Source organism: Eleutherodactylus coqui, chromosome 13 (genome assembly GCF_035609145.1).
Source record: "Eleutherodactylus coqui strain aEleCoq1 chromosome 13, aEleCoq1.hap1, whole genome shotgun sequence".
Taxonomy (NCBI): Eukaryota; Metazoa; Chordata; class Amphibia; order Anura; family Eleutherodactylidae; genus Eleutherodactylus; species Eleutherodactylus coqui.
The window spans coordinates 125,397,900-125,415,512 of NC_089849.1; the positions used below are offsets into that span (position 1 = coordinate 125,397,900).

The 17,613-nt window shown below is 45.0% G+C and overlaps 1 protein-coding gene across 2 annotated transcripts in view; it reads left to right on the forward strand.

Moving 5' to 3' along the window:
- Nucleotides 1–3,624: 3,624 nt before the first annotated feature.
- Nucleotides 3,625–17,613, forward strand: part of UNC93B1 (unc-93 homolog B1, TLR signaling regulator) — a 42,723-nt gene continuing 28,734 nt past the window's right edge. The window contains exons 1-2 of one of the 2 annotated variants that reach the window (XM_066588103.1): nucleotides 3,625–3,723; nucleotides 9,581–9,693. In XM_066588103.1, coding sequence (XP_066444200.1) covers nucleotides 9,598–9,693 — 96 coding nt within the window. In that variant the 5' untranslated portion in view covers nucleotides 3,625–3,723; nucleotides 9,581–9,597. Of the gene's footprint in view, nucleotides 3,776–9,580; nucleotides 9,694–17,613 lie in introns of both variants that reach the window. The other variant, XM_066588104.1, reaches the window with a different exon arrangement.

A 17,613-nucleotide genomic window follows, 5' to 3' on the forward strand; every position in this document is an offset into this window, starting at 1 on the left:
AATGCAGACGGTCAGAGGTAGCCCAACGAAGGAGCTTTTTGGTTTTTTTTTAAAAAAAGAAGACAGGCTATATACTGTGTATATCACTTTCCCTCTATAAGTACCTGTGTTGGCCGTATGCTGTGCGTCTCTAATTCACTGCAGACACAGCCCGGTGTAAATAATCATGGAATTATGTGCGTAGACTTTGTCGCTGAGAGCGGTATAGTAAGGCAAACTCCAGGCAGGAAAAAAATAGTCAGGAAGGCCACAAACAGGCCTAAGTGCAATAGTGATGGACTACAACTCCCATCAGACACCTAGTAAAATTTAAACGGTCAAAGGTAGCCCAACGAAGGAGCTTTTTGGTTTTTTTTTTAAAAAAGAAGACAGGCTATATACTGTGTATATCACTTTCCCTCTATAAGTACCTGTGTTGGCCGTATGCTGTGCGTCTCTAATTCACTGCAGACACAGCCCGGTGTAAATAATCATGGAATTATGTGCGTTGACTTTGTCGCTGAGAGCAGTCTAGTAAGGCAAACTCCAGGCAGAAAAAAATAGTCAGGAAGGCCGCAAACAGGCCTAAGTGCAATAGTGATGGACTACAACTCCCATCAGACAACCTGTAAGATGCACACGGTCACAGGTAGCCGTAAGAAGGAGCTTTTATTTAAAAAAATTTTTGAAAAAGAATACCGGCTATATAGCATGTATATGACTTTCCCTCTATCAGTGGCTGTCGCCGTACGCTGTGCGTGAAGTTGACCGCAGACACAGAGCGGTGTAAAAAATTATGGAATTATTGGCGTACAGTTGAAGGCTGACAGCGGTTATGTAACGCTAACTGCAGCCAGAAAAAAATTATACGGAAGGCTGCAAACAGGCCTAGCTGTGCAATAGTGATGGACTACAACTCCCATTAGACAACCTGTAAAATGCACACGGTCACAGGTAGCCCTAAGACGGACCATTAGGTTTCTTGTACACAGGATCCTACACTAACACTCTCCCTATAGCAGCACCAGCACTTTCCCTGATCTCTCTTAGCGTGTGCCTGTGGAGAGCCGCAGGCGGGGCTGATTTAAATACTCAGGGGTCACTTGATCTCGCCAGCCACTCACTGCAGGGGGGTGGGATAGGGCTGGAACGTCACAGGAGGAAGTTGTAATGCCTTCCCTGCATTTCTATTGGCCAGAAAATGGTGCAAAACGTTCAGGGAAGTAAATGGAATTGACTCGAACATCGTGTGGTGCTCGCCTTGAGTAACGAGCATCTCGAACACCCTAATACTCGAACGAGCATCAAGCTCGGACGAGTGCGCTCGCTCATCTCTATTCACAACCATTTCAAGGAAGGAAAGAGTATTTTCTTAAATTCTGCTCTTCTATCTAAGCAGAAACTCTTTAGGGTAAATTCACATATGGCAGATGTGTTGTAGAAACGGTCATTCATCTGAATGCGGTTGGGTTTGGGCAAGCACATGGATTGCTGTAAACCCCATTCAGATGTGAGCTCAGGAAGAGAAGAGGAAGTAGTGGCTTTACAATGTGTCCCGAGTACTGGATGAGCGTAGGGAGGCACCCAGTATGTCCTTAAAGGGGTTGTCCCGCGGCAGCAAGTGGGTCTATACACTTCTGTATGGCCATATTAATGCACTTTGTAATGTACATTGTGCATTAATTATGAGCCATACAGAAGTTATAAAAAGTTTTTCACTTACCTGCTCCGTTGCTGGCGTCCTCGTCTCCATGGTTGCCGTCTAATTTTCGCCGTCTAATGGCCAAATTAGACGCGCTTGCGCAGTCCGGGTCTTCTTCTTTTCTCAATGGGGCTCCGTGTAGCTCCGTGTAGCTCCGCCCCGTCACGTGCTGATTCCAGCCAATCAGGAGGCTGGAATCGGCAATGGACCGCACAGAAGCCCTGCGGTCCACCGAGGGAGAAGATGCCGGCGGCCATCTTCAGCAGGTAAGTAAGAAGTCACCGGAGCGCGGGGATTCAGGTAAGTGCTGTCCAGTGTTCTTTTTTAACCCCTGCATCGGGGTTGTCTCGCGCCGAACGGGGGGGGGGGGGGGGGGGGGGTTGAAAAGAAAAAAAACCCGTTTCGGCGCGGGACAACCCCTTTAATGCATGGCAAAAAGGAATCCCACCCTCCCACTGAATGGTGATGGGGAGTCTTGAGTTGCAACATGTTGTTGGGGGCTGGAGGGGTGAATTTCAATATTGTTTTTGTCTGTTTTGAAACTTTGTTGTATATGAAGGTGGCAGAAGGTGGTGATACAAATAATAATCTGTTGGTCACGAGTAATGACTAAGTACGTCTGGGAAAACAAAAAACATTTCATATACCAAAAAAGTGCAAAATGGGAGTCTGCAGTGCTACACAGTTTGTAAATGGTCCTATGTGGCTGTTCTGTGGGTACAGAATGACTGATTTGTGTTGTCAAGGCGGGTGTTAGTTGGCCTTAGGAGGTAGTGTAAGAGAGGATGGGGAAGCCTGACCTCACCCTCATCAGGCCCGCGGCTGTGGAGGCGGGCGACCTCTGATCCCTCATTGAAGGACACTCTTGGTGTAAAACGTCTCCATTCTGAAGGTGATCAGGGCTCTTGCTATTCTGGGTTTTGGCTTTCTCCTCCAATAGAGATCATTGAGGCCGGCTGTACATGGGTGATCTGGATTCCCCATGCAGAAGCTCGCAGCCGAAGTCGGCTCTGACCCCGGCCAGCGACTCCGCGTACCTTCTCTTTTCTGCATTTCTGATGACCATGGACGCTCGCGTCGCTCATGCGCAGTACAGGTTTTAAAAATATATATTTGTTGCACCCGCGCCGTTGCTAGGCAATGACAGTTGCGGATGGGCCACGGTTGGACAGCTTCTATTTTTTGCACAACAGCATGCTGTGATTTTCAATCCGCTCGCGGAAATTGCAATTGCTGTCCACTCATGTGAGCCGTCATGCGAATGTTCTATTTTTTTCAATATGTGTGGAATGCCACGTATCATCTGCGCGGGTGATGACTGTGGATTCCGCAATTCAAATCCGGTTGTGTGCAGCCGGCCTGTGTGGGGTAACTATAGCTATGTTATTTAATGGGGTCAATCCTGCGCTGCCGGAATTGTATAACATCTCTGAGTGTTATTAAACCCTTCTAAACATATTTAAAATAGCCATTAGGAGGTATTTATTATTTCCCTTGTGCTACAAATGTGGCGTCAAATAGTCGCAATTTTGAGGCAAGTGGCTTTTTTCACCAAAAATTTTAACTTTTGAAACTTTTTCTACCTTTGCAAACTTTTGCAAAAAGGTTGAAGCTTAGACGCCAATGACTGTAATGTAGCCAGAAGCTGGCGTAAGCTATAGCGCAAAACTATGCCACCTCTAGCTGGTGTGGCTTTGTCTAGTGCATTGGGTAGTCAGAGCTGCGCCACTTGATGCCACACAGCTTTTGTCTGTATTTCTGGTATTTGCCCCATTGTGTTTCTATCAGATTAGGGAATCGTGGAGGGCTGCGGCTTCTGGAACAAGCGGCCACCTTAATAGTTAACAAGTAGTGGATTCGTTTCTCTTAAGTTGCCCACGCAGGAAGAGAATGAAGGAAGTGAAAGCAGCTGCAGGCCGGCAGGCTGTCCTCTGCTGGGCTCCTCTAGAGCTGCGCCGGGCCCTCCTCCGGCCGCTCTCCCCTCCCAGCGCTGCTTCCTCTTTCACTACAAGGAAGGAGAGTGAAGACAAGCCGCACAACAGGTATCAGAGATCTGTCGGTGGGAATAGCTGCTGGTCATCCGGCTCAGAGCAGGTTAGAAGGAAAGGCAGCAGAGCACTTGGGGCGACCTGGATCAGCAGCAGACTGTTGTATCATTCTAGTTGTATCATTCTAGTTGTATCATTCTAGTTGTATCTTCCTAGTTGTATCATTCTAGTTGTATCATTCTAGTTGTATCATTCTAGTTGTATCATTCTAGTTGTATCATTCTAGTTGTATCATTCTAGTTGTATCTTCCTAGTTGTATCATTCTAGTTGTATCATTCTAGTTGTATCATTCTAGTTGTATCATTCTAGTTGTATCATTCTAGTTGTATCTTCCTAGTTGTATCTTCCTAGTTGTATCCTTCCTAGTTGTATCCTTCCTAGTTGTATCCTTCCTAGTTGTATCCTTCCTAGTTGTATCCTTCCTAGTTGTATCCTTCCTAGTTGTATCATTCCTAGTTGTATCATTCCTAGTTGTATCATTCCTAGTTGTATCATTCCTAGTTGTATCATTCTAGTTGTATCATGCTAGTTGTATCATGCTAGTTGTATCTTCCTAGTTGTATCTTCCTAGTTGTATCTTCCTAGTTGTATCATGCTAGTTGTATCATGTTAGTTGTATCTTCCTGGTTGTATCTTCCTAGTTGTATCATTCTAGTTGTATCATTCCTAGATGTATCTTCCTAGTTCTATCATTCCTAGTTGTATCTTCCTAGTTGTATCTTCCTAGTTGTATCTTCCTAGTTGTATCTTCCTAGTTGTATCATTCCTAGTTGTATCATTCCTAGTTGTATCATTCCTAGTTGTATCTTCCTAGTTGTATCATTCCTAGTTCTAGCATTCCTAGTTGTATCATTCCTAGTTCTATCATTCCTAGTTCTATCATTCCTAGTTCTATCATTCCTAGTTCTATCATTCCTAGTTCTATCATTCCTAGTTCTATCATGCTAGTTGTATCATTCCTAGTTGTATCATTCCTAGTTGTATCATTCCTAGTTCTATCTTCCTAGTTCTATCATGCTAGTTGTATCATTCCTAGTTGTATCATTCCTAGTTGTATCATTCCTAGTTGTATCATTCCTAGTTGTATCATTCCTAGTTCTATCTTCCTAGTTCTATCATGCTAGTTGTATCTTTTTCACTGTATCTTCCTAGTTGTATCTTCCTACAGTAGTTGTATCTTCCTTGTTGCATTCAGGATATAGTCAGATAGTTTTGGGTTGTGTTGCATGTTAACCTAATGGCAGGATGTGTGCGGCTGACGGTACGCCTTCCTATGTATGAGGAACGTCTAACCTGGCAGGCATAACTGTAAAGTAGGGGTCCAAGAGTAGGACTGTTAGTGAATTACTGGCTCCCTGAACTTGGATGTTAACGGCTAGGGCCAGGCACATACAGGTTACTCCGGCCCCACCTTTGTATACTAACCTATCTGTGCTATCAATGAGAGTTTTTAAGGCCGCTTCCCCACGGACATAAATCTTGCACGATATTTGAGCGTTGCGAGACTCACGAATATGAACCTCGTTCCTTTGAATGAAGTCTCATATACAAGTGACGTTTTCCCAGTCTCCGAAAAAAAATCACAGCATGTCCTGTCGTATCTTAGCGCATTCCTCGGAACGCGTCGCCATTGATTTCAGTGCGAATTGTATGGCATTGCATGGCTCTCACATGCCGGGTGATGCCAGGTTTCCCATAGAAGCTCACACGAGAGGATCGGAACTGCACAGATGCAAAGAGTTTTTACCTGAAAAACTCCTCAGATCTGTGGGTGTCACATGTTCACGAGCGCAATATTGGGCAGAGGTTCACGTTCCAATATCGCGCTCGCCCGTGTGTAGGTAGCCCCAATCAGTAATCCCCATTTTTGCTGTTTTTTATGTAGTATACGAGTCTCCTTTAGTTGCCGCTCCCCAGGATTACATTGTCGCACTTGGCGCGGCTGTCAGTTTGGTTTTTTAGCGTTGTTGCTTTCTCTCATGAAACGTTGCAGGAATCTTTCCCAAATGTTCTCCTTTCTAGTCACAGGGAACGTCACGCTATATTTGGCCGGCATTGCTTCGCACTTAGGGATTTTAACCCCTAAACGACCGCCCATATGACTTTTGACGGCAGTTGTTAAGGGCCTTTATTCTCCAATGCCTTCTCCTGACAGCGGCAGCATGAGACGCCTGGTGTCGGATGCCAGCCTGGTACTTCTCTAAAAGGGACCGAAGAAACCTTCAATCATCAGTGTTTAACCCTTTACACGCCGCGGTCAGTGTGACCACAGCATGTAAAACACTGACAAAGGGAGAGGGCTCCCTCTGTCACCCACCAGACCCCCGCGATGTGATCATGGGATCCCAATGGGTTTCTATGGAACCTGGAAGCTTGAATATAGCTCTTGTGTCTGCCAACTTCTGGCTCAGCTTCATAGGCTTTCTAGTGCAATGCTATACTGAAGTGTAGCAGTTTACTAGCAGAATAATGAAATATGCTGATATTCAAGTCCCCTAGTGAGACAAAAAGTTTTTTAAAAGTATTTTTTTTAAAAGTAAGTGCCAACCCCCCACCCTTCCCCCTTTATTAGGTTTTAAAAAAAAAAATCACACATATGGTATCATTGTATTCATAATGACCCAAAGTAAAGATGAGTGCATTATGTAACCGGCGCAAGTCATCAAAAAGAAGGTGAAAACTAAACAAAAAATGGATCAAACTCATCCTGCAAAAAAAACCAAAGCCTTCATGGCACTTGACAAAAAGAGAGAAGATGTTAGCGGTCTTTGAATAGACCGATAAACAAATACATGTTTTTAAAAAGTGTGAACAACGGGCCAGAATAGCAGATTTTGTTAATCTTACCTACAGAAAAAATAAAAAGCAATCAAAATGTTAGATGTTGCCAAAATTTGGATAAATGAAGACTAGAGTTCATCAACAACAAGTCCTCATAGAGCTCCGGCGATGGGAAAAGTTTTTTGGCTCTTTTAATGCAGCAACACAAAAGCCGATCTTAATGGAAAAAAAACATTTTTTTGTGTACAAAAAATAGCAGAACATAAAAAATCTGCATAAACTTAGTATCAGTGTGAGGGCTTATTCAGACAGGCCTATATTGGGTGGGTTTTCACACCCGGCCAATATACGCTGTCCCTCTCTGCAAGAGGAGGAGGTGGGCCTGGCCGGGGGCAGTGCAATAAGCTCCCGCCTCCTCTCCGCCCTCTCCTCACCCCTCGCCACTGCTTGCAATGAGAGGGTGGGATGGAGGCGGAGCTATGTTCTGCCCGCCCTGCCCCCTTCCATTGCAAACAGTGGAAAGGGGGCGGAGAGGGGGCAGACAGGAGGTGGGAGCTCAGTGCACTGCTCCCGTGAAAACCCGGCCAATATATGCCTGTCTGAATAAGCCCTAATAGTGCTGACTCGGAAAATAAGGTTATCACATCTATTCTGAATGCTGTAAAAAAATCGTGTTTTTTCCCTAATCCGCCTAAAGAAAAAAAAAAAAAAATACAAAAAGTTATATATGTACCCAAAAATTATGCCAAAAAAATACAATTTGCTCTGCTAAAAACAAGCCCCCATACAGCTATGTCGATGGAATAATGAAAAAGTTATGGCTCCTGGAATGCAACGATATAAAAAAATAGAAAAATTAGTTGGTCATTAAGGCGGAAACGGGCCTCGTCACTAAGGGGTTAAAGGGAATCTGTCAGAAATATATGCTGCCCAAACTACACACAGCGGCCCCCATATTACAGCTTGAAAAAGGAGCCAGGAGCGGGGAGAAGCCTCATCCGGGGCTCGGCTGGACTGTCTCCCCTGCACCTCCATTATACTGAATATTATGTGTATAGTGCAGTAACAGCCAGTGCACACCCGCATGGACTAAAATAGAAGAGGGATGCAATATAAGAAAAAACTCCAACATCTTGGGGAAGTGAGAGCGGCAGAATCTGTAACAAACATCACTTGTAAGAAATAGTCACTGGGCTCTTCTTTAGGGAAGACTAATGTGGCCGGCTGCCAGTTGTCGTCGTGACGTTAGTACAATCATTATCTGCAGTGTACTTAATATATATTATACACACATACATAGGCATACCGTCAGGAGTCGCAATGGCGATTGGGCCCCTGCGGCGAGGAGGCCCAGAGGCCGCCATATACATATGCACACTTACTGCATTACCAGCTGGTTGCACTGTCGGCAGCACTGCACCGATCACGCAGCCGGCAGTGTGACCAGCCGGACAGGAAGCAGTTTTTTAAAAAGATATGTGGTCTTTGAATATATTATTATTTTATGTATTTTTCTTTTTTCTAGTTCAAAAGTACAAAAAAAACATAAACACACCCTAAGGCCACTCTCACACCTGCGTTCAGGAAATGCAGCTGGAAGTCGTGGCATGTTTACCGCAATTTCGAGCGGTGGTTTTGAACGCATGGTATGGCACCTTTTAATGCACCCCATCATTGTAATGGGTAGGGAGGTGCGTTAAAAAATGTGAACATACAAAAATTGAACAGACAGCTCTCAAAAAGTGCGGCATTAGAAGCACCGCGCTTGAGCTCAGGTCTGAGTAACCCCATTAAAATCAATGAGAGCATGGTACTGCGGTGATAGCGGTAAAAAGCGGTGTGTGTGAGAGCGGCCTACAGGGCTACAAACACATTTTCATGTAGTTCAGGATATGCGTCATGTTTGGAAAGATTACACCAAGGGTCAGATCATGGAGGGAAATTCCTTTTTCTAGCATGATTTCATGATTTAAGTATGCGCATGGGTGGGTGCGTGGGGGGGGGGGGCGGCACCCGGGCCCCTGAGCCTTTAGATACGCCCCTGCATACATATGTACATGCACATACAGCATCATATAACAGCCTATGTCAGCCAGCGGAGAAGTCGCAGGGTAGTGTTCTATGGATTACATGGCTTCTCGGAGTGATTATAAAGTACATTACAGAATTGCGGTTTTTAAACATTTAGGTTTATTTTCTCTTCACCAACGGACCTGTAAATCAGATGAAGCAGTTCTATAGATTCCATATAATTCTATTAAGGCCGCCTGCACACAAACGGGTCCGCAGCAAATACCGTTTATAGCATGCTATGGAAAAAGTGCTTCTCCCTGCACACTCGCTGAGACGAATTGCAATTTCCGCGAGCGGAGGAGAAATCGCAGCATGCTCTATTTTTGTGCGATGTCCACACGGACGGCTTCCATTGAAGTTAATAGAAGCCATTTGACATTGCGGACGGGTCACAGATTCTGCATCATCGCCTAGCGACAGCTCGGGAAAGGAACACATTTAAAAAAAGATCTGTACTGCGCATGTCCGACGGCGAGCCGCCGGGTCCATCCGCCGTACAGAGGAATAAGAAAGAAGACAGGTAGGCGTGGGCGCCGGCCCGGCACAGGATGGATTCCGCTGCCGGCTCCTGCATGCAGAATCCGATCCGTTTGTGTGCAGCTGGCCTAATTAGGGTTGCCAGGGCTTCGTACAGTAGATACACATCCAGAAGGCTGCCCAGGTATGTGACCTTTAGAATCAGCAGCATTAGACCAGGACGTCTTGGGGTGATCTGCGAACTGCTTGCAATCCTTCTGCATTCCACCACGGGATCTTCTCGGTTATCTAAGACCCAAAGGACCATTTCTGCTTCATTTTCCCCAGAAGTGCATCATTACTCATCAAGACTGTTTAAAATGCCCCAAAGTATGTTCTACAACAAGCCTAGGACTAATCAGTGCAGTAGGTGGTCTTGAGCAGGGTCATACGATGTGTGCTGTATGCATGAGCTGGCAGGATGGGGGCTGCGGACCGCCAATGCAGAATGTGTAGCTCACCTTGTAATTTGTATTTCAGGACCTTAAAGACGGATCATGGCCCAACTGTATCACGATGCCTCCATTAACGGGTTGGCAGTTGACGGAGTAGTGCCACAGGTTACTCCAGTGTTGGATGAAGGGGATGAGCAGGTAAGTTGTATGAATTACGGTACATAATGTTCATAAATGATGATAACATGGAAATTTGCGTGAACGAGCAGCAGGCATCTTTATAATGGGAAAGTGGCCAATATGGAGAGATTAAACAAACCCCCAAACCGAAGAGAATCGGTCATGAATAAAACAAACATAAATGATGCCGGTATATCTTATACCATACACAACTATACGCAGCCATCTTATATATCTGTGTCTTAGTGGCTTTGCCAACATCCTGTACCTGTTTGTCAGGCAGATGGATGTGAAGCCACCTTGCTTTGGTTTGGCTGTGAGCTAATAGAGGTGGCAGTAACTGGGGAACCCCGGTTTTCATGCTTAACCATTCCAAATGGGATACCGGCTTTGCTGCGGGGTCCCCAAGCCATCAGACAAATAGTCTAAGATGTGTAACTGCGGATGCTGCATTGGGCCAATGCGCAGTACCCCAAGGTTGAACCAGTTTGTAGCATAGAGACGGGCTTGAGCCAGGGCTGACGGCACAGGTACATAAAGGAGGTCCAGGCTGTAGGGCAGGCAGCAGACAAAGCAGGGTCCAAAATACAGAGCCGCGGTCAGGGGGCACAGAAGGCAGAGTGGCCAGAACCAGGAACACATGAACTTGGGCTTTGGCAGGAGACCTGCTTAGACAACCACCCTAGGGGGTAGATGCCTAGATTAGCAAGACTAAGAATGTGATTGGAGAGGGATAGGTTAGGAGAGCGCATGCTGGCTCTTTAAGAGGAGAAGTGCGAGTCCTGCGGGCAGAAGCCTGCGAGTGAGCAGAGGGGAGGCATGCGGAGTATGACAGCATGCCTGGCCGCAGCCCCAGCAGCGGGTGAGCAGCGGTGCGCTGTAACAGCATCCCCCTTAGGCACCGTCCTTCTTGCAGAATGAAATTTCTGGATCAAATCAGGAGCGTTGATATTCTCAGGTTCCCACGATCTTTCCTCTGGGCCGTATCCCTTCCAATCTACTAAAGAGAATAGTTTCCCTCTTCTTGACATCTAAGATCTTTGACTTCATATTCTTCTATGGCAACAGCAGAAGGTATCCATCAAGAATCGATGGCTTCAGGAGGGATACATTAAATGGATACGGCATTCTCCAGGAGTTGGCAGGTGTAGCTTGTATATCACTGGTTTGACTTGTCTCAAGATTTGAAAGAGACGAAGGAAGTGGGGTGAAAATTTGAATGAAAGCATCTCAAGGTGTATGTTCCTTGAAGACAACCAGGCTTGATCTCCTGGAGAGTATTTTAGAGGACTCCTCTTTTTTACTTTATCAGCAGTTTTCTTCATGAGAACAGCAGTAGGTGTGAGGACTTAGTCTGGTCCCAAATTATCACAAGTCCCTGGTGACAGTAGTTTACAGCATATCTGTGGAAGAAGAGATGGATAAAAGGCACATGAGGATGCTAAGTGTAGACTATGAAGAACAGCCTAGACTTAGATGATTGGTTGAAATGGTCATTAGAGAACTCGGTCCAAGGGAGAAGAGATGCCAAATTGTCCTGTTGTGACAACACAAAAGGGACAAAGTACAGTACTAAAGATTGATTGGTTCTCTCTACCTGGCCACTGGACTACGAAAGGTAGGCGGAAGAGAAGTCTAACTTGACATCCATCAGACGATATAACTCTGGAAGGGCACCGTGCTCCACGATTGGAGACAAAATGGAGAGGAAATCCATGTAGCTGAAAATGTGTGTTACAAGTAGATGTACCAAAGGAGACGCAGAGGGATGAAAAGAGCCAATTTAGAGACTCTATCTACAACTACCCAGATTACTGAATCACCAGAGGAGTTCGACAGATTGGTAATAAGGTCCATGGCAGTGTGTGACCAGGGAGACTGCGGAATGGGCAGTCGGTGGAGAAGACCGGCAGGGCCTGGAAGGGATGGCTTGTTTCTGACACAGACTAAGCAAGCAGAGACAGATTCTTCTATGTCTTTATCCATAGTTGGCCACCAATAATGATGAGAAACAAGTTCAAAAGTCGTCTTATACCCAGGATATCCAGCCAGTTTAGAGTCATGACCCCCGGACAGAATGTGAGACTTCTCAGCAGCAGGAATGAAAGTTTTTCCTAAAGAAATGTAAACATGTGGCATCAACGGAAAGAGTTTTTTTCAGGATCCATGATAAATTGACGCTCCGGACTGGAAAGGCCGTTTACCGTCGTGTTTTTCTCAGCTGGATGAAAATGTAGAAAGAAGTTAAATCTGGTGAAAAAAAGCGACCAACGAGCCTGATAAGGGTTTAAATGTTGATAAGATTGCATCTAAGTTGGATTCTTATAATTCGTGTAAGGCCCCCTGTACATGGGTAGTAATTCCGCGGCGGGATTTCCCACAGAATTTCCGCCCGTGCCCGCCTGCATAGGATTGCATTACAATACACAATCCTACGTGCACAGCCGTGATTTGTCCGCGTGAAAACACACACAGAAAACAAATCGTGGCATGCTCTATTTCTGTGCGAGTCTCGCAGAGGTCCGCACAGAAATTTCACTGCTGGCTCCGCTCTGCGCATGCGCCGGCTGGGCGGCAGCCAGCACATCACAGAGCTTCGGAGACGCCGGGAGCAGGTGAGCCACAGGTCTCTGCAGGGGCGCGGGTCCGCATCTTGCTGCGAGAATTCTCACAGTGGGATCCGACCCGGCCGTCTGCAGGCGGCCTAAATGTGAAAGGGATGAGCAGTTCCCTCCACTCTTCCAAAGCGAGTTTAATTGCCAATAACTCACAATCACCAATATGGTAATTTTTCTCAGTAGAGGTAAACTATTTGGAGAAGGAACCACAGGTAATGTTCTCTCCTTAGGGAATAGTTAAGCTCCTGCCCCAGAGAAGAAGCATCGGCCTCCAGATAGAACAGTACTGAGGTGTCTGGGTGATGAAGATAGGAGCGCAGGTAAACTTACTTTAGCAAAGGCCTCCTCAACCTCAGATGACCCATTCTTAGGGTTCGCACCTCGACGAGTCATGGCAGATAGTGGAGCAGTCAGAGGAAAAGGTGCTATGAATTAATAAGAATTTACAAACCCCCAAAGATGCTTGATGGGCTTCAAATTCTGTGTTCTAGGCCAAATGAGAACAGCAGACAGTTTTTCTTTGTCAAACTAGGGCTGCCAGCACTCAAACAGATTTGCATTGCGGAATCCGCCGTCAGCATCTGCACCACGGTTCCGCAGCAAATACCATTCATAGCATATTATGGAAAATCACTTCTTCCTGCACACTCGCAGAAACGAATTGTGATTTCCGTGAGTGGAGGAAAAATCACTGCGTGCCCTATTTTTGTGCGGGGTCCACACAGACGGCTTCCATTGACATTGCAGACAGGTCGTGGATTACGCATCATTGCCTAGCGACGCGGCGGGGGAAAAAAGGTTTTTAAAAAATCTGTACTGTGTATATCCAACGGCGAGCCGCCAGGTCCATCTGCAGTACAGATGAAGATGATTATGCATGGTCGCTGGCTGGGCATAGGCTCCTGCATGTGGAATCCAACCCGTTCGTGTGCAGCCGGCCTAAGGCGTTGACCTGGAATGATGCTTAATCTGGCATTTTTCAAGTTTGGCATAAAGATTATTTTGATGTAGATGCTGTAAGACTGTCTTTATATGTTTGCAGTGCAAGGTCACAATAAGGTATCGATATGACCTCTAGATGTCACATCTGCTCCATGTGTGCAATAACTTAACAGCAAACCAAAATATAAACTCTCTGCCAGTGTTCACACCACACTACCAGGAACCCCTGCAGTACCAGGGAAAAATAAACAAAGGAGGGAAACTTTCCCTAAGAGGGACTAGAGGGTGACAACCCCTACCTACTAGTGGATGGCCCACTTTGATAAGGACTCATCCACCCTCATGCCTGTGCCACTCACTAACCCTGATAAATAACAAAGGATGAACCACCATAAGAGTCAACCAAAACTTCAAAGAATAAATCTCAGAACTTATCTGAAGAGTCGCTGAAAGAACCAAGGAAACCAGATCCAGAGGTGTCCTCACTCCACAGCAGAAGGAGACTGCACGGAAACTGACCAGCACAGAACCCAGGACAGGAGCGAACTAAAAACCTTCTCTAATTACCCCCAGGTGTACACCAATAGCTGACCCACACATCAGAGTCAAAGAAGACCAAATGCACAGTCAAGCTAAACTGACACAACACTGGGTAGACAATCACAGAGGAATGTAGGAGGTCTTGGAACACATCATTCACAAATTCCTAAAATACAAAGACTGAAAGGCATGATGAGATATTCATAATGTCCATCTCTGGTGTTGAATGCAGTTTTCCACTCCTCTCCAGATGAGGTTATATGCACCACGGACATCAAGTTTGTTATAAATGGTAGTCTGTATCTTGTCAAACAATTCAGAAATCAGGGGTAATGGGTAATTATTCTTTATTGTAACAGCACTAAGACCTGTGTAATCAATGCATGGTTGCTCGGAGCCATCTTTCATTTTCACGAAGAAGAACCCCATGCCTGCTGGTAAGGAAGACTTTCGGATAAAACCTCTCAAGATTTCTTTGATGTATTCAGACATGGCTTGAGCTTCTAAATTTGACCTCTAGGAGGTGATGCGTTTGGCAAAAGATCAATAGGATACTCAGTCAGTGTGATGGCAAGGTTTCAGCCTACTTTTTACTGAATGAATCCACATACCGAGCAAATTGTGAAGGTAGACTCTGAAGGAACTTGTAGTTTTAAGCCTGGAGCAACAGAGCGCACACCTGTAGCAATGGGTGTAACAGAACGTGGGTGTGGAAATGGGTGCTCCAACAAGAGATCTGTCCAGTGTGCCAGTCAATGACTGGTGAGTGCAGATGGACCCAAGGAAATCTCAACAACACCGAGTTTATGGACCAGGTTAGAACCAGCAGGGAAATATTATCTCTGTGCAGAATCCCAATTTACAGAACCAGAGGAACGGCAGCAAACCAGACAAATTCAGATAGGACCTCTAAATTAACAGAATTGACAGAAATCGGCTACTTCAGGGATAGTGCAAGTATCTTGTACTTGACCACTAGGTCCTGGCGGATTGAATTCCCAGCGGAGCTGTATTCCAGGTATGCCTCCGGAGAGGGGTGCGCGTCACCATAGGTCAAAAATGCAGGAAGCAGAAGTTTTGGTGAGGACTCAGTGTCACCCATGGCAGTCTCTCCTACTGGCCCTAGATGGTGGAGTTGGCCTGGCTTAATTGGGCAGGAGTTAAGTAGAATCCATAACCACCAAAATACATACAGAAATGTTGTGTTTTCTTTTTCAGTCTTTCCTCAGACAAAAGTTTCTTTCTAACCCCATAAGTACCTTAGCAGACAGAGCAGGAGGAGGCTGAAGTGGTCTAGAGCCGTGGTTCTCAACCTTTTTCAGCCCAAGCACCCCCCTCCCCCCAAGACTTACTAGTTTAAACCCAGTCAAAATTAACCTTGTTTGCAAAGTTAAAAGTACAAATTTAAATACTTGATACTTTTTTTGGAAAGTTTGATCGTGTTTAACAGATTAGTATTAATTGTGAGAACGTCTCTAAAACTTATCAAAGTAGTATTTAGTCAGCTACATTTTACCTGCTAAATATTTATAAACAGGTTAATAATAAATAGCTTTTATTGCACAAGATAACCTTTGGGGGGAAGCAAGCAATAATACCATCTTTACTTCATTCGAAAGAAACGTACAACATATAAAGAAAATGCAACACACACCTTAATCCTTAATTAAAGAAGGAAGACTAATTAAAATGCAAGAACAATGAAATTCGACTAATAATAATAATAATTGCCAAAATCAATCTGTGGCATTAATGACTGCCTTAGGCCTGATGAGCGGACGTCAATTTAGAAATATCTGGTTCTGTCTTTGTCAACCGCAGTCTCAAGTTTCCCCTTCACATATCTGAAGTTTGTTTCAAGTGGGGTACCACAAGGCTCTGTGCTAGGCCCAATGTTGTTCAACATTTTTATAAATGATCTGGAGAAGGAAATTGATGGGAAACCGATCAAATTTGCCGATGACACAAAGCTAGGAGGGATAGCTAACACTAGGGAAGAGAGAATATTCAAAAAGATCTAGAAAAGCTCGCACAGTGGGCAACGACTAACAGAATGGTATTTAACAAGGAGAAATGCAAAGTCCTACATCTGGGCAAGAAAAATGAAGAAAGCACATACAGAATGGGAGGAATTGGGCTAAGCAGTAGCACATGTGAAAAAGACTTGGGTATACTAATAGATCATAGACTGAACATGAGTCAACAATGTGATGCAGCAGCCAAAAAGGCAAACACAATTCTGGGATGTATTAAGAAAAGCATAGAGTCTAGATCACGTGAGGTCATTATCCCCCTCTACTCTTCCTTAGTCAGACCTCATCTGGAATACTGGGTCCAGTTCTGGGCACCACACTTTAAAAAAAGACATCGACAAACTGGAGCAAGCTCAAAGAAGAGTTACCAAGATGGTGAGCGGTCTGCAAATCATATCCTGTGAGGAATGGTTAAAGGATCTGGGAATGTTTAGCAGAAGAGAAGGCTGAGAGGAGACTTAATAGAGGTCTACAAATATCTGAAGGTCTGTCACAGTGCAGAGGGATCAGCCCTATTCTCATCTGCACAAGGAAAAACTAGAAGCAACGGGATGAAACTGAAAGGGAGGAGACACAGATTAGATATTAGACAGTGAGGGGGATCAATGAGTAGAACAGGTTACCACAGGAGGTTTGTGAGTTCTCCTTCAATAGAAGTCTTCAGAGGCTGGACAAATATCTTTCCTGGATAATTTAGTGAACCCTGCACTGAGCAGGGAGTTGGACCAGATGACCCCAGAGGTCCCTTCAAACTTTACCATTCTATGATCCTTGCTTTTGTTAGGAGCTGCTGAACTGCGCTGAAGACCCTCTGCACTAAGTAAGTAGATGGAAAAGCTAACAAGAGCAACGTAACTTCCTGCCACAGGATAGGATAGGAATCTTTCACCCAAAGACATCCATAGCCACATTGTTGGAAAAGTGCTTGGGCTTCTCTATCATGTTTCAAGTCGATCAACTGCTCTTGTAATCTAGGATGAAATTCTCTTCCAGGTCTGCTGAAAATGGATTGCGTACCCACATTGGTATTTCAAGGGTACATAGATCATCTAACCTAGTTTGCATGTCTTCATTGGCTTGTTTGAGGTGTGAGCAAAACACGTCTAAGTCTGCATCTTGAAGTTTGTCTTCGTCTTCGCGTACAATTTCTTGAATACTCAGAAACTGACAGAGCTCGCGTCGTCTCAGGTTATTGGTATGAAGGTCCAGTTTGGCAATGAATGAAGAGATTATACCTTTAGGTTTAATAAAATTCATTTTACTCCTTGTAGCTTTGTGTTGACCTCGTTGAGTTTGTCAAATATGTCTGCGAGATAGGCAACGTCAAGACATCGTAGTTCGATTGCATCACAAAGGCTTGGGTCAATCAATCAAAGAAACTCGACTACTGTGTCAAAAAGAAGTCGCGTCATAAGCACTTTCCTCTTGTCAGCCACCTCACTTTTGTGCGTAGGAGTAGACGTTCGGATTCTTTGTCATGGTCTTGACAGAACTTGCGGAAAAGACGTTCATTCAAAGAGTGCGCTTTTATCTTGTTACAGCATTAATTACAGAGCGCAGAGAATCATGCAATCTCTCACATAAATTTTTAGCAACAAGGTGCTGCTGATGGATCGCACAGTGGGCTGCCATTATGCCAGGTATAGCAGATTTTAGATGGGCTATAAATCCGCTATATCGGCCAATCATGGATACAGCTCCGTTGGTTGCACAAGCAAGTACATTTCTTAAAGGGATGCTTTTTTTCTTGGAAAAAATATTCTACTCTTTGGTATATAGAGGAGCCTTTCATGTCGGTGGTTAAA